This window comes from Amblyomma maculatum, chromosome 11 (genome assembly GCF_055883805.1).
Source record: "Amblyomma maculatum isolate TAMU_Amacu chromosome 11, ASM5588380v1, whole genome shotgun sequence".
Lineage (NCBI taxonomy): Eukaryota > Metazoa > Arthropoda > Arachnida > Ixodida > Ixodidae > Amblyomma > Amblyomma maculatum.
Genome location: NC_139354.1, coordinates 70,368,641 through 70,393,716, shown reverse-complemented (window position 1 = coordinate 70,393,716; position 25,076 = coordinate 70,368,641). Strand labels below are relative to the sequence as shown.

The window sequence follows — 25,076 nt, the reverse complement described above, 5'->3', positions numbered from 1 at the left end:
AACTTGCTGCTATCCCATGTCCATCTTTATTTCTTGAACAAATCACACGTGTACTTGCGCAGTGAAAATCTTGTATTTGTATAACTTACTTACTCATATGTTACCTATTTTGTTTTTCATTTCTGTGTGCCCCACCCCTTATGTAATACCCTCTAATGAGGGTCTTTAAGGTATTAAAGTGAAGTGAAGGGAAGCTAGAATAATGTGGCGTATGCTCTTTAAATCGCTGTTATATGATGCATGTAAGATGATGTTAAATTATATGGAGCGAAAGAGAGGGTGGTAATTAAGAAATAGGTTGATGAGACATTTTTTCATCTCCTTTTGTCCAGAGATCCGCTAAAGTTTGCCTCTTCACTGACCAGGTAGACGATTCGTAGCTTGCCGTAGACCTTGGTGGACAGCGTCGCCTCCCACTCCTCGTACGTGAGTTCATCTCCGGGCAATTCCTCTGGTTTTGCTGTACACCCTCAGGATGTGCCTAATAAAGTCGGGCGTTCGCAAAACACGGGGCAAACAGAGCTCTAGTGAATGGGGTGCTCTTAAATTTCTTGCAATGCTTAAATGACTACATTCTTGCACTCTCAGAAATCAGCTCAGCGGTTAAAAGAGCAAATTAAAATGTTCTCGTAATTAAGGTTACCCGCCTTTCTCTGAAATATCAGTTTGTGATTCTGTAATTATATGACTGAAGTAACTCGCAGAGGCCAAACTAAGTGTACCGTAGGGGCGAAAAGTGGCTACAGACATTTACCAGGCATGGTACGTAAGTTGATTGGGGCGAAGGGGCTAGAAATACGTAACAGACGTTGTTTACTAGAAGAAAGAGGGATTCTATATTCGGCCGTACTTTACCAGGGCTTGGAAAACTTTTATCTCAAAAATTAATTTTAAAAATCAGTGAATAAACAATGTTATTTCACAAAGCAATAAAAAGAAAACAGCAACTGACGCGTTTTTTTTTTCTTAGTTCAATTATCGCTTGCGACATCAAACATGTCTCATCATGCATGGAAAACTGCAGAGGATCAAATGTTCACTGCATTCCAGGGACCCAGCTCTGGCTTCCACGAAACATTACATTATTGGATGTACTGGGATGATGCAAGTTTCTCAGTTTTTTCTGCCACTTAGGTGTAAAATATGTAGAGCTAAACTCTTGCAAAATATTCCAGTTTCGGCCTCATTCATGCCTAACAAAATAATCTATAGTATTAAAATTTGTCACCAACGTATCCCTACCACGTTGCTAGTTGGTTGGGTTTTATAAATTCAGAACAGCTGACAAAGCGTAGGACGAAGCATTCCGCATTTCATTTTAATCTGATATGCTATTTAAACGACTGAATTCTGCAAACCACCTAAACCGCTGAAAGGTATACTGTTAGTATTATCAGAATACCTTCCATCAAAAATACCGAAGTGTCCAGTGTTCCCAGTTATCTTTCGAAAATATAAATCAGGTTATGAAGCTCTTGTTTATTATCTGTACGTTAGTTGCCGCAGATATCGCGGTTGGTGCGAATTACGAGGATAATATACAACACGCTGAACATCAGCTTGCCAGTGATGTGAGTAGAATACCTGTTTCATGTGATTTATGTTGAATGCCTTTTATTTGCACAATTGGTTTCTTTTTACTGCATAATGCTCAGAGTAGAGAAAACATTGTCAATATTAAGTTTGAACCTGTAGGCATGCACTAAAGTCAAGGAAGTTCTACAAGAATATAGGTGAAATAGCCTTTATGTTAGAGCTTCGTTAATGATGACATTTTGTCAGATAGAGCTTATGCAGGTTATAAAAATTGTTTTTGCCATTTTGTGTTCAACGACTACTCTATATTCAATATATGATCCAGCTGCTTCACAGTTACTTGAGATCTAGAGAAAATGAAGCCATATCATTGGTTGGCTGAACGTTTGAACTATGTGTAACGCTTCCATATTGCCGCGAAACCTTAAAAACTGTATTTGTTGCTTTTTAACAGGCGCCGCCACACGGCCTTATCATTCTGATTCTGGACCGCGTATCAGTTCTGTATTCTTTGTTTGTTAATGCTCGAAGTCGCGAGTCACACCTTTATCAGTTTCGTTGTAGCGCAAGATGCACCGAGATTTGTCCCGAAGAATCCGGCCACTCGTGTGTCTTTCTGCAATGTTCCAGCTTGTGCTGGTAGCTATTTACGACGTTATCTAGATTGTTCTGAGCAGCCTTTAAATTAAGCGTTGACGAGTGTGACGGGCATTCTTTGTTCGACGACCGTCGAGAACGTTTATTGCTATCGTCGCCGCCGAGTTGCTTAGTTCTTTGGCGGGCACAAGTAAGCCCCTATAAAGAGTTATTTCAGTACCATCACGCCTGCGTTTTCTTTTGGCGTGTACGGCCTTGTCACCACTACGCGACATCTGGTGGAGGTGCTGCCTTTGATCCTTCAAGTTAAGACGCAAGCCGTGTTGCTCTCGCCCTGGAAGACCAGCCTACAGGTCACCGAGCCAGCCGCCGTCTTCAAGGCCTACAACCCGAACACGGTCTGCTGCCTGACCCCATTCGGTTTCGGAAGGCATCGACGCTGACAATGCCCAGACTACAGCACTGGTTGATTTCGTCCAATCCCGTGAGCCCCCCTGCTTCCATGGACGACCGGATGAAGATGCTGGAGACTGGGTGGACCTTTTCGACCGTGTGACAGAATTCAACGGCTGGAACGACGCTGCGAAACTCACGCAGGTCTACTTTGTTCTTCAAGGACATGCCCGACTTTGGTTCGAAAATCATGAGGCAGCTATGAAGGATTGGGAGATTTTTGAAGAGGCGTTTTTGACTGCCTTTTCAAGCGTCGTCCGAAAAGGAAGAGCCCAGGTTCTCCTTCAGTCAAAAATTCAACATCCTAACTAGCCTGTCCTGGCTTATGTTGAGGAGATGAAGCGCCTCTTCTGCCGCGTCGACCCTAACATGACTGAAGGTGAGAGAGTGAAATTTTTAATGCAAGGCGTTAAAGAATCGCTTTTTGCAAATCTTGTCCGAAATCCGCCAAAAACCGTGGCGGAATTTAAACGGAAGCGTCTGCCATCGAGAAGACATTGGACACCCGGACGCGCCACCACGAGCGACCAGTTCAGCCAGAGTACTCAAGCCACTACCCCAGCGCGTCTGCATGCGGAGAGAACCTTCGGGACCTCATCCGGGAGATCGTGCGAGATCTCCGCCGATTGATGCCATCATCGCAACAACCCCAGGTGGCGACGCTCGCGGACGTCGTCCGTGAAGAAGTCCAGCAGGCGCTGGGCGTTCCTAAAGCGATGGCTGCGACTGTTCCAGCACAAGAGGCAACCGCGATGAACTACGCTGGTGCATTAGGTCGCCCTGCGCCCCGACGTGATGGCTTTCCGATCCCTCGCCACTACCGCCCTATTCCTGAAAACCGCCCCTTGCCCCCCGCCCGCCAAGCCTACCAACGACCCCCAAACCCCTGGAAGGGCGACGCCTGGAGGACTGCAAACAACCGGCCATTATGCTTCCACTGCGGTGAGGCTGGCCACATTCTGCGCCACTGCCTGTACCGACGAATTGGTCTCTGCGGATTCGCAGTCGACGCTCCACTACCACGCCCAGGTGAACGACCGCAAGTAATCGACAACTATCTGCGTAGCGGTGAGACTGCGCCACCAAGCCGTCGGTTCACATCTCCATCGCCGTACAGGGCCCGCTCTGCGTCGCCAGGCCATAACTATGATGAAAGTATGCGTGGAAGGTCCCCCAGCCCGAGCAGGGGAAACTAAGGGCAGCAACCTTTGGAGGTTAGGTTGCTCAGCGGGGAAACGACGCAGATCCTCCACCGTCGATGACCACTAACGACGACACAGCTATTTCATTGCCGCTCAACACTAAATCGACAAGAACGCGACCAGAGTGCAAGCCGACACCGACGCCCAGCGTAGTAACAATGGTATGCTCCGGCCATGACCTGAAGAAACGACGGAGCCGAGATCGGACACTAAGAACCACGTGTAATGCGAGGACGCGAACAAGTGACCTTGAAGTTGATATCGACGGTCGCAGAGTCACTGCCCTAGTAGACACCGTAACTGACTAATCAGTCGTCATTGGACCGTTTGCCTCTCAGCTCAGGAAAGTTACCATCGCTTGGCATGGCCCGCTGATTCGCACTGCAGGTGGCAACCTGATTACTCCATCGGGACGATGCACCGCAAGAATAACCGTAAGTGGGCGTACTTACCCCACCAGCTTTGTGGTCTTGCAGCAGTGCTCCCGCGAATTGATTTTAGGCATGGACTTCCTAAATTAACATAGGGTTATCATCGACCAGCGATCCAAGCTCCTCAAGCTCTCTGCAGACAAAGCCATTCCCGCTACGACGACGTCGACGCAACACATCGCTCTAAACGTCCTCAATGAAGAATTGACCGTCCCGCCCCGACCAAGAATCTCAGTCTGCGTATGTAGCGCAAACATCAAAACCGCTGAAGGCATCGTCGAAGGAAATATCCAATAGCTCTTCGAACCAGGTGACGGCATTGCAAAAGTCATCGCGAAATTCCGGACAGGTCAAGCTCAGGTGCTGGTAACCAACTTCACGGACGAATACCGGCATCTCAACAAGGGCACGACGATCGCTTTTCTCGACGAATTAGCGGACCTCAAAGATGTATTCACCCTCCACGACCAAACGCTGGAAGACGCACCGGACCAATTCCGTCAGCCCACATTTGACAGCAACCCGGCATTGACCCAAAGCAGGAAAGATCAGATTTTGAGCCTTCTTCGAAGCTACGGGGAGTGCTTCTCGTCATCATCGAAGGTACGACAAACACTACTGGCCAAGCACCGCATTATAACGGACGAACACGCCCGACCTCTGCGCCAAAGCTCCTATTGTGTATCGCCGCGAGAACGCCAGGCCATACGCGATCAAGTTGTGGAAATGCTGCGTGATGACGTAATCCAGCCATCAAAAAGCCCCTGGGCTGCACTAGTCGTTTTGGAGAAGAAGAAAGACGGCACACGTCGCTTCTGCGCGGATTACCGCCGCTTGAATACAATAACTGTGAGGGATGTCTACCCGCTTCCCTGCATCGACGACACTCTCGACCGGCTCAGCAATGCAAGGTACTTCTCATCGATGCACCTGAAGAGCGGATATTGGCAAATTGAGGTCTACAAAAAAGATCGCTAGAAGACCGCATTCATCACACCAGATGGTCTTTTTGAGTTCAAGGTGATGCCATTTGGCTACTGCTCCGCACCAGCAACATTTAAACGAGCAATGGACACAGTCCTGGCAGGCTTGAAGTGGCAAATTTGTCTGGCATATTTGGACAACGTTGTTGTCTTCTCGTCAAACTTTGAAGATCACCTAAAACGACTGCAGACAGTGCTGAAAGCCATCAAGTTATCGGAACTAACGCTAAAAACAGAGAAGTGTCCCTTCGCCTACGAACAACTGCGGTTCCTAGGTCACATCGTTAGCAAGGATGGTAGTCGCCCCGATCCCGAGAAAACAGCTGCAATCGTACAATTCCCACAGCCTGTCGACAAGAAAGCTCTGCACCGATTCCTTGGGTTGTGCGTTTATTATCGACGATTTGTCAGAAACACTTCGCGCATCGCAAAACCGTTGACGCAGCTTGCGAAGGCTGACGTAGCTTTTAAATGGGAAGCGCCGCAAGGAGAAGCCTTCGACGAACTTAAGCGCCGCCTGCAATGCCCTCCTATACTTGGCCACTTTGAGGAAAACGCCGAGACCGAAATTCACGCGGACGTGAGCAGTGTGGGCCTAGAGGCCGTTCTCGCCCAGAAGAGTGCTGGACAGGAGAAAGTAATCGCCTACGCGAGCAGATCCCTCACAAAAGCGGAAGTCAATTACTCGACGACCGAGAAGGAGTGCCTTGCGATCATCTGGGCCACCTCTAAGTTTCGTCCATACCTATTCGCCGCGAGATCGACCTAGAAGTGGCACCACCGTCACTCCGGTAGTGTGGATCGGCAGCCGGCGGCGCTCGCAGAGACGCACGCTGCGTAGGTCTGCTTCCGAGTTTACGGCGGGTTTGTTGGCGATGAAAACGTGTCTTCTGCAGTATTTCTGCAATATTGCAGAAAACAATCCAAGGATTTCGCCAATGCAGCAGAAGAAGAGCGGATTTTGGGAAAACAATGCACGCAACCACCAGACTTCCAGATTTACTTTGCACGTTTCTTGCGCTGTACCCGCTCACGCGCCTAATGCTTGGGCCTGCCTAATGACAGCTTTGTATTTCTTATAAACTTTTAAACAGTTTGCACGCGTCTCATGCGAGTGAGACCGGCGAATTCAGTGTCAAGCCCACGCAGATACCTGTAATACTTTAGATTGAATCTAGAAAGCCTGGTTCATTATATCGTACTTGACTAGAGAATTAAGCAGGTTAAATGTAGCACTGGCAGCGCACTGCATGGCGAATTGCTTTATACTGAGTGCACATCAACTCTGGCCCCAGACAACCATGCACAAGTATTCCCCAAAAATAAGATCACGCCGACAATATACAGGAAACCTCGCAGCACAGGAAAGCTGATTGTTCACGTGTACAGCGCTGAGTGGATTGAATTTGCCGAGATGCCTTTTTGCGGCCACTGACATAGAATGTGATAGTGTATTACTGCATGCGCCACTAACTGTAAATGACTTCCTGAAACTGAGGAAAGTATAAGGGATTTCTGATGTGTGTGATGTTAATATATAACGGTAAACAAGTAGTGTAAATATTTTGTTTGGTAATGCCAATAAATTTCCCCGTGTCAGAGAACGTTTACACACTTGATAGAATTTACAATAATCAGCGATTAGTTTTCAGTAGCGTTAAAGTGCAAGCTACGAATTACTCGCTGCGAAGACATCGTTTTAAACTGCGCATGGCCACTGTCATGTTCTGGCAAGCAATTTTACAGACTGAAAATTTCTTTATCACTAATTATTTAGCAGTGACTAAGTCTTATGCGAAGTAAAATATTAGGGTTGCTTCCAAAACAGATGCCGGATATAAAACTATACCGATAGAAATGGAGGTCATTTTATCATGCGACTATAAAGATGTATTTATTCCCGAACTAAACAGTGATATTTAAGCCCGCATGAAGCTGTTTCAATCGCCTTGTCAGTAACGACGAGTTTGCTCGGAAGACAGCACTTGGACGAAAAGTGATTATAATGATTATAATATGCTACCATTAAAGTACATTAATCTAGGAGTATTGTGTAATATTTAGAGTAAAAATTAGGTGCAGGGAATATGTTTCTGAAACATTCGAGCATTTCTCTAAAGCAAAATGTGCTCACTAAAACTTTTACGGATGCACAGAAGCCTTCAACAACAAAAACAAAAGAAGAAAAGAAATGCATATTGGCCCAGGTTTAACGCATCAAAGCGGCATCGGCTATGACGGATGATTGCAGAGGATGGTTTTGGTGTCGTTTTTTTTTTTCATTTTTACCACCACATTTACCACGTGGGATTGTTTATTGTGCAGTCAAATCCCACAGCATGCAGAGGAGCGCCTTTCGAAACGGTTCTAATTGAATCCCCCGTTCTCGAAACCAGCAGTCGAGCGCCCTTACCATTGAGACACCGCGACAGAGGTTTAAAAGCAAAAACAAAAAAAGAAAACGTTCTCACACAACACTATCGTGAATACAGACGGCATAGTAGGCATAGAGTGGTCTGTTCAAACTGAATTCTGCTATATGAAGCAGTCCGCGGTGGCATATGTTTCAGTAGCTGCGGTATTCCAAACAGAAACGGGAATATGCGATTTCTGAGCGTTTGCATTAACTTTGACGGCAGCGACCTGTTTTGCTTTGACAAGGCGGTAGCGACATTACCACTTCGCTTGAGACATTGCATGTCAAAGGATCTCAAGCGCCGAAGACCGCGATGGATGATGTCCTTATCCAAGCATGACATGCTCGATACGAACAAGTATTTTTTTTTTAATGAAGCGTGGGGGTTACAGACTGCTCATATTTATTTTGCAAGAAGCATATAGGTAAGCAAAATCTCACAGGAACCGCAAAACAAACAAAAACACTCCTGTACATGCCGCACGCGCGCGTAGATCACTGCGGGCTCGCACGCGACGCGAAAACGCACCACACTGAGTAGGTTTCGCCGCTGAGCCGCAATGTGGCGACTCTGCTCCACCTCGAGGCAATACGGCCAACCATTCAAGGTGGTAAGCGCCCATCACGCGCTCTGCTGGCTGGCTAATTTGAAAGATGCCTCCGGCCGCCTTGCCAGATAGAGCCTACGATTTTAAGAATTCGACTTGACTGTAGTCTATAAGTCGGGCCGGAAGCATTCCGACGCAGACTGCTTATCACGCACTTCCGCCGACGCCCCCCCCGAAGGATGATGATGACAGTGCCTTTTTGGGACCGGTAAGCGCCAGCAGTTTTGCAGAACAACAGCGATCAGACCCTGAGCTGAAAGCGCTGGCCGATTACTTAGAAGGAAAGACCGCTTCCCCTCCTGGTGTGTTCAGACGACATTTATCTTCGTTTGCGTTAAGCAATGCCTCCTCGTGAAGAACTTCGCACCCACCAGGACTGCGCAACTTCTTGTAGTGCCTAAAAACCTCCGGCAGGAAATTATGCAGGCGTTGCATGATGAGCCCACAGCAGGCCATCTCGGATTTGCACGCACGTTGCGTCGAATCCAGAAGTACTACTGGCCGCGACTGCCTGCCGAAGTTGCCCACTACGTGAAGACATGTCGTGAGTGCCAACGACGCAAGACGCCACCTATCAGACCAGCAGGACTACTAAACCCTATTCCGCCCCCAGACCTGTCCTTTCAACAAATTAGGATGGATCTCCTGGACTCTTTGCAGCTGCATCTATGGGTAACAAGTGGATCATCGTGGCCACTGACTACCTTACCCGTTACGCCGAAGCAAAAGCACTACCAAATGGTACCGCGGAAGAAGTCGCCAAAACACGGCGCCCCAGAAGTACTCATCACGGACAGTGGAACGGCGTTTACGGTAGAGTTGACGCAAGCCATCCTGGAATAGTCATGGAAGCCATCGTGAACAACTGCGTACCATCCCCAGACCAATGGCCTTACGGAGCGCCTGAACAACACGATAGCGGACATGATCGACGACGCTCGACGCAATGCTGCCGCACGTAACCAACTAGGGCAACCTTGACGTGGCCGCCTACCTGCTGCGTGCAGAGGAAGCCCGACGACTCGCACGTCTGCGTATTAAAGACCAACAGCGCACCGACAGCCGACGATACAACTTACGACGACGCCACGCAGAGTACAACCCAGGAGACCAAGTATGGATTTGGACGCCAATTCGCCGTCGCGGACTAAGTGAAACGTTGTTGCGTCGATACTTTGGGCCGTACAAAATCATTCGCCGCGTCGGACCACTAGACTATGAAGTCATTCCCGACGGAATGCCAGCATCACAACGGCGATGCGCACGCCCAGAAATTGTACATGCTGTACGAATGAAGCATTATTACGTGCGTTAAAGAATCTGCGGTGTTTAAACTGTGCAGTGTATACGTTTAAGTTGCTCTGTTTTGGAACATCGAGGCGATGTTTTTTCTCAAGGGGGGTAATGCCGCGAAACCTACAAAACTGTATTTGTTGTGTTTTAACAGCCGCCGCCACACGGCCTTATCACTCTGATTCTGGATCGCGTATCAGTTCTATATTCTGTGTTTGTTAATGCTCGATGTCGCGAGTCACCCCTTTATCAGTTTCGTTGTAGCGCAAGATGCACCGAGATCTGTCCCTAAGATTCCGGCCACTCTGTCTTTCTACAATGCTCCAGCTTGTGCTTGTAGCTGTTCGCAAAGTTATCTAGATTGTTCTGAGCAGCCTTTAAATTAAGCGTTGACGAGTGTGACGGGCATTTTTTGTTCGACGACCGACTAGCCCGTTTGTTGCTATCGCCGCCGCCGAGTTGCTTAGTTCTTTTGCGGGCACAAGTCAGCCCCAATAAAGAGTTTTTTCTGTACCATCACGCCTGCGTTTTCTTTTGGCGTGTACGGCCTTGTCACCACTACGTGAAAATATCTTATAGGCTATAAAAATTTCGCTAACACTTTATTGCAATTATGCATGATGGCTCTAGGCTTGGGATGCTTCTCTTCGGTAATGCATGTTCTACGCTCCACTGAATACTTGATGTCAAGGTGTTGTCCACACAGACGTCAATTCCTTTAAGGTACATACGATGTACGCGAGAACAGGGAATTATCAAAAGTGTTATCATTGACACATACAGTTTTTTCTAAGTTCCAGCAGTATCTGTTGTTATAACAAACATGAGTAAACATGTAATCATACGGCTCAAACTTTCAGCAGGACAATATTTATGGCACATGTACAGCTGCATGCTATTTTCTTTTGGATGCGTTATCTGCCTTACAAATTATCTGCCTACATTATCACATTTTGCCTCGCAGTATTTGATCATTCCTACTTAATGCAGTCCTATTTTTATTTCATTCTGTCATTTAGAGAAACATACACGATACAAAATCCAAATGAACACAAGGTGCGTCATAGTTTTATGCGAATGGGCATCAGGAGGGGATTGCTATTAGACCAGGTCCATAGCCCAAACAGGAGGCGATAGCAGGGTGTATAAGAACAATCATTTTCTTATTTATCACTTCACATATTTCAACCATTTTATGAGTAGTAGTTCTCGCTAAAGTAACGAGAATCAGCCATTCGTAGCGAATCATATCGCGTCATGCTGATATAATGCTTATGAAACCTAATAATGAGTGGGTAAATAGTGACATCCGCTCTGAACAGCTAACCAGAAATGATGACTTTGAGCAGGAAAAAAAGTGCATTTCATAAGCACTTTCTGGTGAGAAAACACAGTTCAACAAAAGTGTGTTAAGAAACATCACATGCGAAATCGTGCTTAGAGGACTCATCTCTGTGCAGCATAAAAGCTTATGAAACGTATGGAATTCAGCTTGGGGAACGTGTATTAAGTAATAGAAAATAATGAAGTTTTGGAATATAAGGAGATATAGAACAGTCGGGAGTGATGCACTGAATGACATTTCTTGTTGATATTACAAATTGATAAAACAAGAAATAGACGGAGCGGATAAGGTAGTCATTATAAAACAGCAGCTCCTTACTTGGACGGGCTGAAATGTTGTTTCTCAAAGAGTAGCATGTTACAAATTTCAGGCGCCATAGCCAATTCAAGGAGTCTAAGATGATATTGTTCTGCTCCAATATTCAAATAGCTATTGCTGGCTTTCTCGGATTTTAGACTTCTTTATTCTTAATAATGCTGCAGGCCTCTTAGGCTTGTAACGTATAAGGTCGGCGAAAAGCAACTGCGCTAAATTGCCTCATTTATTAGTGTTGCAATATCTTCACGCACATTCGAGACTGTGTCATCGAGTTCTTGGCGCAAGGTAGAACATATGTTATAAAATATTGTGAGAATGTCACCGTACAACAAAGATAGATCAGTGAATTAGCCAGTGCGGCCGAAAAGCACCAAAAAGACAATATGCAGCGCCTAAATGGCACTTCTTGACGAGAAGCTGACTTTCGGAAAGACGTTTAGCGTGCATCAGTGGGCCTACAAGCTTTGATGAATCGAGTTGCTCGTACATTATCGTAGACATTTTTTCATATTGTTCCCGCTGCTTTTATTAATGGTGGCGTGGATATAGTTAGATCCTAAAAAGCATTTCGCTGGCCCAGCTTGCATTAAAGAAATCGTTTATATCAATCAAAGCTCCAAAACACATCCGCGAGACGCTTCGAAAGAGCAGGAACGCTAAAATACAATGGTTCACATCTGAGGTCCGTTTTTCTTGACTTTGCACGATACCTTTAAAGGCTAACAATGAGTTTACAAAAATTGATAGAGTGGAATTTGCCTATACTGGTATGTAATCGGGTGAAGACGACGTCGACCATCTTTAGGGAGAAATAAGTGGGCTGCCAAGTCCTTGGTAGCACCAAACGCCAATTACACAAGCGCATTTGATGCCTTTAACGGGTTTTAAATTTCTAATTCAGCACTGTGGGCTTCCTGGCTGGAACTCTCCGGATTGATTTCATCCGCCTCGAGTTCTTAGATTAGTATATTTAGGAGTACTTGGGCATTGTCCTTCCTTCTGAGCAGTACGAAGCAGATATAGCGATCGGGCCCGAGCCCATGCCATAGAGTAAGCAGGTGCATGAACTGATTTTAGAAGATACCTCTCAACCCGCATACATACTTAAAGCGAACTTAACATAAAACATTATTTATAAAGCACTTTGCACACACTCATATTGTTCATCATCTTACACTTTTTTTAATTGTTGTATTGAGCAGTCATGTAGGTCTGCGAAATTGAAACCACAGAAATTCTTGATAAATAGCAATCCATTGAATAAATCTCACTGTCTAATAAAAGTAAGAGGAGAAATAGTTTTCGATGATTCAGGAAAGCACAGATACTGCGGAAAAGAATTATTGATACTGTCACGTTGTTAAAGGCAACTTTAGAAAAAAGTCAGCAGATGCAATGCTGTTCATATCGTTTGTGCGAGGTAAAAGATTTCCAAAAAGGCAAATAATTAAGAATAATCTTTAATTCCGTTTGGTTGCATTGCCATCATCAAAATTAGAAATGCGTATTGTTTACGTTCTTCTAAATAAATATCTTGTCTTGGCAGAACGAAGGCACACTTATTGCGGAAAGGATTGATACAACAATTCCATATAGTAAAACTAAACAAAATGGCGGTAATTCAGAACTAGGGCTCTGCTGGATTTATAGACGTTATCACAGCTTTAAAAGGATATCTGCAATATATATGCACGGTTAGCATAAAGCCACAACGAAGAAACTCTCGTGTAAGGCAACCCTAAGATGTGGCATGATTTAAATTATAAATATAATGCAAACAAGTTGTTTTTGGGAACCTTGTTGTAGGCGTTTACATCTCCCAAATAAATTTGCTGTTATGTGAACCGAAATAGCATTTGCAAAGAGTAAGCATGTTCGCTTCTTTACCATGCGTTGTACATCGTTAAGGAACGCTTAAAACAAAATATATTATTCTGAAGAAAACATCTGTAAGCTATGGGGAAATGTTTTCCGGATGCCGGTTTGTGGATGAAAGCGGGACACAAGAAAGCACTCACGCACAATGGCTTGCGTGTTCCTTTGTCTTCAGCATTGTCGGAAACTATTTGTGAGCAATGTAGAAATATTAACTGATCGGCTATTGGCACGTACTCTCGAAGCAGTGTTTAAGACGGTAAATCAAAAAGGTCCTACAAGTATCACTTAGTGTACTTTCGAGTTAGAAAATAATAGAGTGCTTATCCGTTAGTTCTTTGTTCCGCCTTATATCTTTGTTTCGTCATCAGAAAACTCGCTAATCATGTCGCCGGCGTATCACCTGCAATGGCGCGCACATTACGTTCCGTTCTTCATGTTGCACCCATCGGCACCTCTCCGCAGGACAATGCACTAACTGCCGACATTGCAACATGCTGATACTTACTGCAGCACAATTAACGCTCGCTTCCATGGTCTATCACCGCCCGCAGAATCAGCCCCGCCTTTTCTGGATTCAACACGGAACGCTTTACCGCTTTGTAATTTAGGACACCAGATAACGTATGATCATATGAAAAGCAGCTACTTTTGGCCCGGGCATTGTACCAGTGCCGCAAATTACATATCATCATGTGTGTCTTGCTAGCATCGCAAGTGGCCAACATCTATTGCTGCCGGCCCCCGCAACCTCTTCCTTGCTCATTCGTACCTTTCAATTCTGTCGCCATTAACTTATTAGGCCTCCTAATTCTCACGCCAGTCAGCGATGGATTGTAACCGTCAATCACCACCTGACGCAGTACGCTGAAATAGCCTCTCTTTTCTCTAGTGTAGCTTCTGAAGTTGCCGAGTCTTTCTTGTGGGCGATAGACTTGCGTTATGGTGCTCTCCGTATCTTGAATAGCGACTGTGGGAAGACATCCTTTCGCAAGTCCTGGCGGAAGTACTCCGCGCTGCCAACCCCGTCCACAATACATTCAGTTATCATACTCACACCAATGGCATCATCGAGCACTTTCACCGCACCTTGCCCGACATGATATCCATGTACGTCAGTCCTGACCATAGGAAGTGGGACACCATTTTGCCTTCCGTTAACTATGCCTATAGTCCTGCCGTTCAACGCATCACTGTCTACAACCTTTTCTTCTTAGTTTATGGGCATTAACCAACAACACTGTCCGACGCCATATTTTTCGCAACTCCTGCCTCCCCATCTACATCCTTGGGCGACCAGTTTTCTACACGTATGGCTCATTAAAGGCAAATTGCTTGCTGCAACACTGAAGCCATCCAGCCAGAATTCGAACACCGCTATGACTGTCATCACCGCAATGCCTTCTCCTCACCCGGTGATGTCCTTCTCTGTACGCCTGTCCGCAGTCCTGGATTGTGCGAGAAATTTCTCCACCACTATATCTGTCCTTACACCGTGCTCTGTAAACATCTGCCGTGAATTACCGCGTTGTCCCATCGCATACCCTCGCCGATCAACGTCGGCGCTCAGAAGTTGTTCATGTTTCGCGCATGACGCCGTACACCCGCTGACCCGCTTCCATCGAAAAAGCGACCTGTTTGGCCGCTTCCTTTCGGGCGGATTCGTGTGACGCGCTGCCACAGCTTTCACCTCTTTCACCTGTATGTACGCCGCACGGGCAGAAGCACATTATTTTATGTTTTTTTTGGGGGGGTAGCCGCACCGTAATGTATGTATGGTGAGGATTTCTAGACTGGGGCTTGAATGAAGAGGTTTGTTCGAGCGGTGCTTCACAATATATATATATATATATATATATCTATATATATATATATATATATATATATATATATATATATATATATATATATATATATATATATATATATATATATATATATATATATATATGTTTCATAAAAGTCCTCCAGGATCCAGAAATATGTATAAGATGAGGTAGGGGCGCACAAACGAAAACAGAGGTTTATTTCCGACGTTTCGACCGGGGCCCGGCCTTCGTCAATGAATGTCTTGACGAAGGCCGGGCCCCGGCCAAAACGTCGGAAATAAACCTTTGTTTTCGTTTGTGCGCCCCTACCTCATCTTATATATATGTATATGTATATATATATATATATATATATGTATATAAGTATATATATATATATATATATATATATATATATATATATATATATATATAGGGGAAATGCCCCGCCGGGGTGGTGCAGTGGTAAGACGCCCGACTACTGTCCGGAGTTCCCGGGTTCGAACCCGACCTCGGCGGCTGCGTTTCGATGGAGGCGAAACGAAGTGGCGTCCGTGTGCTGTGCGATGTCAGCGCACGTTAAAGAACCCCAGGTGGTCGAAATTTCCGGAGTCCTCCACTACGGCGTCTCTCATAGCCTGAGTCGCTTTGGGACGTTAAACCCCACAAACCAACCATATATAGGGGAAATGAGGGTGCTCGTTATAATACATGAAGGAAAGAAGCCAACAGTCGGCGAGGCGAAAGAAAGCGTTGGGGATGGTACTTTATGTCTTTTTTTTTATGTTTACTTGGATAATCACAGAAATTAGTAGTGTAATCTGTTTAGGGGAAAGATAATTAAACACAAAGTAGAAGAAAAAAAAAAGTAGAAGAAAAAACAACGTGCCGATGGTGGGAGCCGAACCCACGACCTTCGAATATCGCGTCCGGTGCTCTACCAACTGAGCTACATCGGCCGCTGTCCCCCCTGCTACTTGCTTGGGTATTTATGTTGTCTGTATACGAACCTTGAGAGTGTTCACCAGCGCCACCCTCAGCCAAAGCGGCGGACGTGGAACGTCCTTTGTTACCGCCAGCGTCACGTAGAACGTGATCAAGAGCGAGGGCGAAAGCTGTGCTAGAACCCTCTTAAGTACCATCCCCAACGCTTTCTTTGGCCTCGCCGACTGTTGGCTTCTTTCCTTCATATATATATATGAGGGTGCGGACGCCAAGGAAGAAGAAGCAGGCAGTGGCGCGGGGCAGGAGCGCTCGCGCTAGACCCGCGAACATTCATTAAACGTCATCTACCATCGTCATCGGTCATGTTCTGTCTCCTGTCTTCATCGGCTTGCCGCTTCGTAACATTTGGTGAAGGTGCGGTGTACGACATCCCCATCCTCGCCTTGGAGCATCGACGCCATCTTCAAGCCGGGACCATCACCGAAGGCTCAGGGACATCGCCGAGCAGCTTCGCCCCAGCCCTTCATGCCCAGACCTCAACAACTACCACCGCCCAGCCCCCAGCCCGGACCTGTAGACAAGGAGAACAGACATACCAATCAGAACCGAGACGAAGGACCCGAAAGACCCGAATGACCCGAAGGAACCGATGAACACGAACACGCAACCCCCGCCCAAGCTGCCCGACGTAACTTCGAGCCATCGGTCTCATGGACTCTGGTGACGGATGGTTGACAACTCCAAAGGAGGCGGATCACCCACGCATCAGACATCGTACCGGCAAGCCGTTCTATTCTTCCTTCTTCCTCTTCTTCTTCAAGCATCCAGACAAGCCCATCATCATGCCATAAAATCATTAACATCGCTAAACTTCCTCGTCCACGATCGGGACGATCGCTCGGTGGCCCCGGGTCATGTTACGGACTACAAGGAAGGAGAAGCGGGCAGTGGCGCGGGCAGGAGCGCTCGCGCTAGGCCCGCGAACATTCATTAAACGTCATCTACCATAGTCATCGGTCATGTTCTGTCTCCTGTCTTCATCGGCTTGCCGCTTCGTAACAATATATATATATATATATATATATATATATATATATATATATATATATATATATATATATATATATATATATATATATATATATACAGGGTGTTTCATCTAAGATTTTACCTATCCTTTTAAATAGGAAAATTAACTTTTATCGTCGATTCTTCTTTTAGCTGTTGTATTAAGAGCAGAGAAATATCAGGAGCACTAAAGCGTACTAATTAGCTGATTAATTAACTAAGATTACCTAATTACCTTTTTATTTACACAAGCTAGGAGCTGCTTTCAAATTGCAACAGTGAGCTACCGGTGTGAGGATGCCAAATAGTATTTTAAACGACAAGAAACGCGCATTTCTTAAGTACTGCATCGCTGGAAATTCTGGCCGCTTTCGACGCACGAAAACGAAACCTAGCAGCCGAGGCGCGCACTTATGCACGCCCATGAGTGACGCAGCCGTGACGTCATCGAGAGAAACGAGCCGTCTGGAGGCGGCCGCTGCCGCCCGCCAAATAGGTGCCTGGAGCTGTGTCATGGTCTGGTAGGATCTTGAGATATCACCAACGCATTGCGAGCGAAGGTTGTCATGGTGCGGGCGTAGCGCTGATAGTATGGGCAAATCAGCCCTCCCTCTTGACAATCTTTGGCTCCCAGAGGGTTAAATAAAAAGAAAAGCAGTACATGCACAGATATCGCACCACTGGATGTGATAACGCAGCGCCAGACGAGTATTTCACGAGCGGCAGCAGCCGCCTTCAGACGGCTTGATTCGTCCGGCGACGTCACGGCTGCGTCACTCGTGGGCGCGTACAATTCCGCTCTTCGTATGCTAGGTTTCGTTTTCGTGCGTCGAAAGTGGCCAGAATTGCCAGTGCTGTAGTCCTTAAGAAATGCACGTTTCTTGTTGTTTAAAATACCATTTGGCATTCACACACCGGTAGCTCACTGTTGTAATTTGAAAGTAGCTTCTAGCTGGTATAAGGAAAACGTTAATTAGTTATTCTTAGGGAATAATTAAGCTAATAAGTACGCTTTAGTACTCCCGATATTTCTCTACTCTTAATACAGCAGCTAAAAGAAGAATCGACAATACAACTTAATTTTCCTATTTTTAAAACATAGGTAAAATCTTAGATGAAACACCCTGTATATATATATATATATATATATATATATATATATATATATATATATATATATATATATATATATATATATAGAATGTTTGTTCACAAAACAGCGGTAATCGTGGTTACATGACCATTGTTTGCTCTCAATGACATTTTTATATGTGGTAGGCAAATATCTCGACAGAGAAAAATGGGCTTTTGTATGTTACTACTGCTTTAAAACACTGTTTTTGCCATTTCAAAAGCTTCCAAGTTCGGAGACCTGCTGCCAGCATAACAAAACTTTGTGATCTTTTCACCCAAGAGATATATGCAGCCTTCAATTTTATTGGAGATATTAATAACAAGTTTTGTTGTTGCAATTGAATTAGTGAAAAATTGCATACATTGCTCTAGAAAGAACATGGCAAAAAACGTCGAATTTCGAACCTAAATACCGGCATTATTCATTATGTTTTTGAATTGGGTTTATTTTCCCTTTATTATTCAGATAATTTTATTCAATTCAGGCACAAATTGGGAGCTGTAGATGGCTAGATATGTTCTCTATAACCCATCAAATTCGTTCGTAATTTGAAAACACCAAAACAGGAGACAATTTATTTAAATAAGAAACAAGCTTTTGGATTTTTAAAGAAATCCCTATGAAGCATTCTCGTTACCTACATATTATTACGTCCTGAAAGCGTTTTGCATTTTAAAGGATAATATAAAACCTAGGGCTGATTTTGAGAATTGTAAATATTTAGCGCTACATTCTAGCACAACTTAACAAAGTGTTGCAAGGGTTAAACTTTCTTTATGTTATCTACGACAAGTTCTCTATTTTTTTTGAAAGAATAGAAAGGTTTAGTTTTTTGTAATATATATAGATAATTGGCCAAATTCAAAATTCGCAAAGCACGGGTAACTTTCGCTCTTTTTTTAAGAACAAATTACCGCATCTTTAATATTTATTAAATTCTTCTATAAGAATCGTAACTTTAAACATCTGGTACTAAGATATATTGGACTATGTAAACTAAAGATGTACAAATTAATATTGAACTGCACCAATGTTGTTATTCTATAGACCTTTGCATTTTGAGCTCCCTGGGCGCTGCCATATTGCTCACTGGACAGTCGGGTGTCCTTGGCGCAAAGCACTGGAAGCTACAGTGAAACCTGTTTCTGACTTTTGAGAGAGGAGGCATTTTGGCGACTCCCCCGCCCGATGCAAAGGTCTATAGAAGTGCTTATGGCTTACCCTTAAGGAGTCGTCACCACAAGTTCAAAATATTATTTGCCGGATTTAGTTACACTCTAAATTATGCAATATCTAAAACCGTGGCAATGCTTGTAAACTCGTTTTCTCCCGGTTGGCAGTGTTGACGATTGCTTAAATTGGAGAAAATTCGCTGCTTCTGACAAATTACAAGGGAGAACGCAAGTTACAGTTGGACTTCTTCTCTATCCTGTATGTTGTTGTAGCGACGTGCTGTACAATTTAATCCAGTTTTCAATTGTACTACATTTCTGTTTAATTAGAAAAATTGACGATCTCTGTTTCTAAGAACATTTTTCTAAAGGGAACATCATTATAATTGTAAGCAAAGACGCTTTGGAACATAATACTTAAATTGATTTTTTTTATTTCTTTATATATATATATATATATATATATATATATATATATATATATATATAATATATTGTTAGGACAATTACGCTTCGCGGCGCGGTGTTGTGCATGTGAGCGAGAAGGACGAAGTGGGCGGTTGCGAATTTGAAACAGGAGGACGAAGTGGATGCACGTGGAGCCGTTCTGAAACAAGCCTTACTAGCTGAGACTACATGCCTGACACTTACTCTCCTTAGCTTTCATGCATCCTCCGGATATTTTGTTAATATTAAACCCATTTCCCCATATATATATATATATATATATATATATATATATATATATATATATATATATATATATCACTTAAGGGGAAATGAGGGTGCTCGTTATATTACATTCTTTCCTTCACATATATATATATATATATATATATATATATATATATATATATATATATATATATATATATATATATTTTTTTTTTTTTCTTTCTTTCTTTTATTGCCATGTGTACTAGCGCTCATATATATATATATATATATATATATATATATATATATATATATATGAGCGCTAGTACACATGGCAATAAAAGAAAGAAACGTGCATCACAGCACCTCAAACAATGTCCAACCAAAGTGTCTTTATTATCACTAACGAAAACTGTGTTGGGAAAACTGTCCAAATTTAAGTGACGACACAGTAGCATCGAACCAACACCAAGGTGATCCATTGCAGCTTAACGTACACCTAAAGCTTTCCGTCACGTTCTTCACTGCCACTGTTCTCAGTTCAGTTCAGTTCAGTCGTTCAGTCGTGTCCGACTCTTCGTGACCATATTGACCATGTCACGTCACGCTTTCCGGTCTCTCACTATCTTCCTAACATCACAAAATTTCATCTGCAGTGCCTCGAGGATGCCATCTAACCATCGCGTTCACTGCCTACCCCTTCTCCGGCGACCCTCAACCTTTCCCAACATCAAATCTTTCTCCAGCGACTCCTCTCTTCTCATCAGATGACTAAAGTAGCTGAGCTTTAACCTTAGAATTTGACCCTCCAATGAGCAGTCAGGGTTTATGGTCGACAATATTGACTGATTTGATCTTCTGGCAGTCCAAGGAACTCTCAAGAGTCTTCGCCAGCACCACAATTCAAACGCGTCAATTCTTCGGCGGTCGGCCTCTTTCACAGTCCAACTCTCGCATCCATACATCACAACTGGAAAGACCATAGCCCGAGTTATACGGATCTTGGTTGGCAGACTAATGTCTCTGCTCTTTACTAGGCGGTCAAGGCTAACCATTGCTCTCTTTCCCAGAAGCAGGCGCCTCCTAATTTCATGGCTGCAGTCTCCTTCCGAGGTAATCTTGGAGCCCAAGAAGAGAAAATCTGTCACAGCTTACACTTCTTGTCCCTTGATGCTCCAGGACTTGATAGGGCAAGACGCCATGATCTTTGTCTTTTTAATGTTCAGTTTAAGCCCAAACTTCTCACTCTCTTCTTGTACGCGCATCAGAAGTCTCCTGAGTTCCGCTTGACTTTCTGCCATTAAAGTGGTATCATCCGCATATCTAAGGTTGTTGATACGTTTTCCAGCAATCTTAACTCCAGCTGAAGACTCGTCCAGATAAGCCTTCCTCATGATGCACTCTGCATATAGGTTAAATAGGCAGGGCGACAGTATGCAGCCTTGCCTATCTCCTTTCTCAATCGGAAACCAATCAGTAAGACCATGCCCAGTTCTGACTGCGGCCTCTTGCCCTTCATACAGGTTCCTGAGGAGACAGATGAGGTGAATTGGAACTCCCATCTGTTGGAGAGCTTGCCACAATCTGCTGTGATCTACGCAGTCAAACGCTTTCGCATAGTCAATAAAGCAGAAGTAGATGGGTTTCTGGAACTCTCTTGCTTTTTCCATGATCCAGCAAAGGTTGGACACTTGGTCTCTAGTTCCTCTGCCCTTGCGAAACCCAGCTTGCACGTCCGGAAGCTCCCGATCCACATACTGCTGCAGCCTACTTTGGAGGATTTTCAACATCACCTTGCTAGCATGCGAAATAAGCGCGATCATGCGGTAGTGGGAACAATCTTTGGCACTGCCTTTCTTTGGAATGGGGATGTAAACTGACCTCCTCCAATCCTGTGGCCAATGCAGGGTTGTCCAAATCTTCTGACATAATGTATGCAGAATGTTAACAGCGTCATGGTTGAGGTTTTGAAGCAACTCAGCTGGAACTGTATCAATTCCGCTAGCTTTGTTCTTAGCAAGGCTGGCTAAGGCCCATTCAACTTCACTCTTCAGGATGCCCGGCTCGAGATCAGTGACCACAACTGTCTTATGTTGGGTTTGCACATTCGGGTCCTTCTTGTACAGTTCTTCTGTGTATTTCTGCCACCCCTTCTTTATCTCTGCGGCTTCAGTCAGGTCCTTGCCTCGTTTGTCCTTTATCACGCCCATCTTAGCACAGAAGCTTCCTTTGATATCTTTGATTGTCTTATACAGAGCTCTTGTGTTCCTTAATTGGCTGTTGTCCTCAACTGCTTGGCACTGTATGTTCAGGAAGGCATTCTTATCTCTCCTTGCTATTTTCTGAAAATCTGCATTGAGAACCTTGTACCTTTCTCTTTCCCCCATAACTTTTGCCATCCTCCTTTCCTCAGCTATTTGCAAAGCCTCTTCATATAACCATTTTGCTTTCTTGCATTTCTTTTGCTTTGGAACTACCTTAGTAGCAACTTCTTGTATTATATCACGAACATCAGTCCACATCTCTTCGGGCTCTTTGTCTTCTAGCTCTAATTCTTGAAATCGATTCCTCACTTCCACAGCATATTCTAATGGAACTTGATCCAGATTATACCTGAAAGGCCTTTTAGTTTTCTGCGTTTTTCTCAATCGAAGCTTAATCTTGGCAACAAGAAGCTGATGATCGGTGCCACAATCGGCCCCAGGCCTTGTTTTTACTGCCTGTATAGCGCTTCTCCATCTCTGTCGGCAAATAATATAATCGATCTGATTCCTGTACAGACCGTCCGGCGAAGTCCATGTGTACAAGCGCCTCTTGTGCTGTTGAAAATGAGTATTCGCTATGGTCAGGTTGTTTTCTTGACAAAACTCTACTAGCCTCTGCCCAGCTTCATTTGGCTCACCAAGACCGAACTTGCCTGTAATTCCGGATAATTCTTCACTCCCTACCTTAGCATTCCAGTCTCCTATGAGAAAAACGACGTCTGATGATGGAGTGCGGTCTAAAAGGCATTGTAGGTCCGCATAAAATCTTTCAACGTCAGCTTCTTCAGCAGTAGTGGTCGGTGCATAGACTCGGATAACTGTTATGTTGAAAGGGTGACCTTGGATTCGAAGTGAAATCATTCGGTCGTTTTTGCTATATTTCGTATATAATTATAATGAAAACAATTCTAACTTACAGCTTAACGTGCTTGAACACCCTACACTGACTTAACAACCCCCCTTTCAAAAGCCATATCATCGTGCCTGCGTGACCTAGCGGGACCTTGTTCAGGCTGGTTTTATATCATCATCATCAGCCTGATTATACCCACTGCAGAGCGAAGGCCTCTCCCATATTTCTCCACTCGACACGGTTCTGTGCTAGCTGCATCCACTTGACCCCTGCGAACTTAATCTCATTCGCCCACCTAACTTTCTGCTGCCTCCTGCTACGCTTTCCTTCCCTTGGAATCCAGTTTGTTACCCTCAGCGACCATCGGTTATCCTCTCTTCGCACTACATGTCCTGCCCATGTCCATTTCTTCTTCTTAATTTCCACTAGAATGTCGGTAACTTGAGCTATTTCTCTGACCCACTCTGCTGGTTTTCTATCTCTTAATGTTACCCCTACCATTTTGCATTCCATAGCCTTCTTGGTTGTCCTTAAGTAGAACTCTCTTGGTTAGCCTCCACGTTTCAGCCGCGTAGGTAAGTACAGGCAAGATGCAACTGTTGTATACTTTCCTCTTGAGCGATACCGGTACGCTGCTAGTCATTATCAGCGAGTGCTTCCCAAATGCGCTACATCCCAATCTTATTCTTCTTGTTATTTTCTTTTCATGGTCCGGATCTGCGGTTACTACCTGTCCTAAGTAGACATATTCGCCTACTACTTCCAGTATTTCGCTACCTAATGTAAACTGCGGTTCTTTCCCGAGGCTGTTGAACATTACCTGCTGCATATTGATTTTCAAGCCTACCTTTCTACTTTTCCTGTCTAGGTCATCAAACATTATTTGCAGTTCATCCCCCGAGTTACTTAGCAAGGCAATGTCATCAGCAAATCGCAGATTACTGATGTATTCTCCATCTACCCTTATCCCGAACTGCTGCCATTCCAAGTGTCTCAATACTTCTTCTAAACAAGCTGTGAATAGTACTGGGGAGATTGTGTCTCCTTGCCTAACACCTTTCTTTATGGGAATTTTGTTACTTTCTTTATGCAGAACTATGGTTGCTGTGCAGCTACTATATATATCTTCCAGCACTTTCACACACGGCTCGTCTACCCCCTGATTTCGAAATACCTGCATCACCGTCGATGTTTAAACTGAGTCAAATGCTTTTTCGTAATCAATGAATGCTATGTATAAGGGCTGGTTATATTCCGAGCAATTTGCTATCACCTGAGAGATGGTATGGATATGATCGATAGTAGAGTGCCGTTAATGCATATTGTAAAATTATTATTCAAAATCAGTTTAACAAGGCTATGTATGCTGTACGACATACGTTCGATTTGTCAATATCAGTGCCTACTAAACTCAGTCAGCTTCTTCTTCAGTCACCTGCATTTTGATGTTTCGTGTTCTTTCTGTAACCTTAACCATGCCATCAGAGTACATTGCGCTAATTGTGCTATGCCGCAGAAATCTTCCCTCGTTTTCTGTGTCTTGCATTTTTGCATATATCATGTAGATTGCATACCTGCTGTGCATTCCGTAGTCTTATTTCTGAAAAAGCGGTAGGTGTTTAAAGCCTTACCTACCGTTATTTGCAGTTTACATCTGTTGAAGAGATGCTGTGGGTAAAGAAGCAGAACCCGAAAACTAACAACGTTCCTGGCACACGTTGCCAGGCGATGTTGAAGCTACGATTTATGGGCGGAAACACATTCCAATATATTATTTACTTCTCACCTCCGAACTTACGGCCAAGCGTGTAAGTGTTGAAGAGCTGACGTTGTTCTTCTTCTCATTACTGATTTCCTTTCCGCAGACTTATCTTTGATAGCAACTTTTATATTTATTATTCTTTTTTCACACAGAACTGCGTTCGTTACTACGCTAACCACAGGCATAACAGGCAACCGTTACTATCACAATACCCTGTCTTACAAAGCAATGCAACGTAAGTATTTAAACTAATATAAAAATGTGAACTTATATTTCAAAAGTTTTAGGTCATAATTTGATGGGTAAACTAGACAAATGTTTAAAACCACGACATGAAATAATAAAAATTGATAGT

The 25,076-nt window shown here is 44.2% G+C and overlaps 1 protein-coding gene across 1 annotated transcript in view; it reads left to right on the top strand.

The window, feature by feature from the left end:
- The first annotated feature begins 1,341 nt into the window (after positions 1-1,341).
- Positions 1,342-25,076, top strand: part of LOC146174118 (uncharacterized) — a 50,714-nt gene continuing 26,979 nt past the window's right edge. Inside the window, exons 1-3 of the mRNA XM_084583533.1 lie at positions 1,342-1,571; positions 24,607-24,767; positions 24,874-24,956. Coding sequence (XP_084439659.1) covers positions 1,467-1,571; positions 24,607-24,767; positions 24,874-24,956 — 349 coding nt within the window. The 5' untranslated portion in view covers positions 1,342-1,466. The remainder of the gene's footprint in view (positions 1,572-24,606; positions 24,768-24,873; positions 24,957-25,076) is intronic.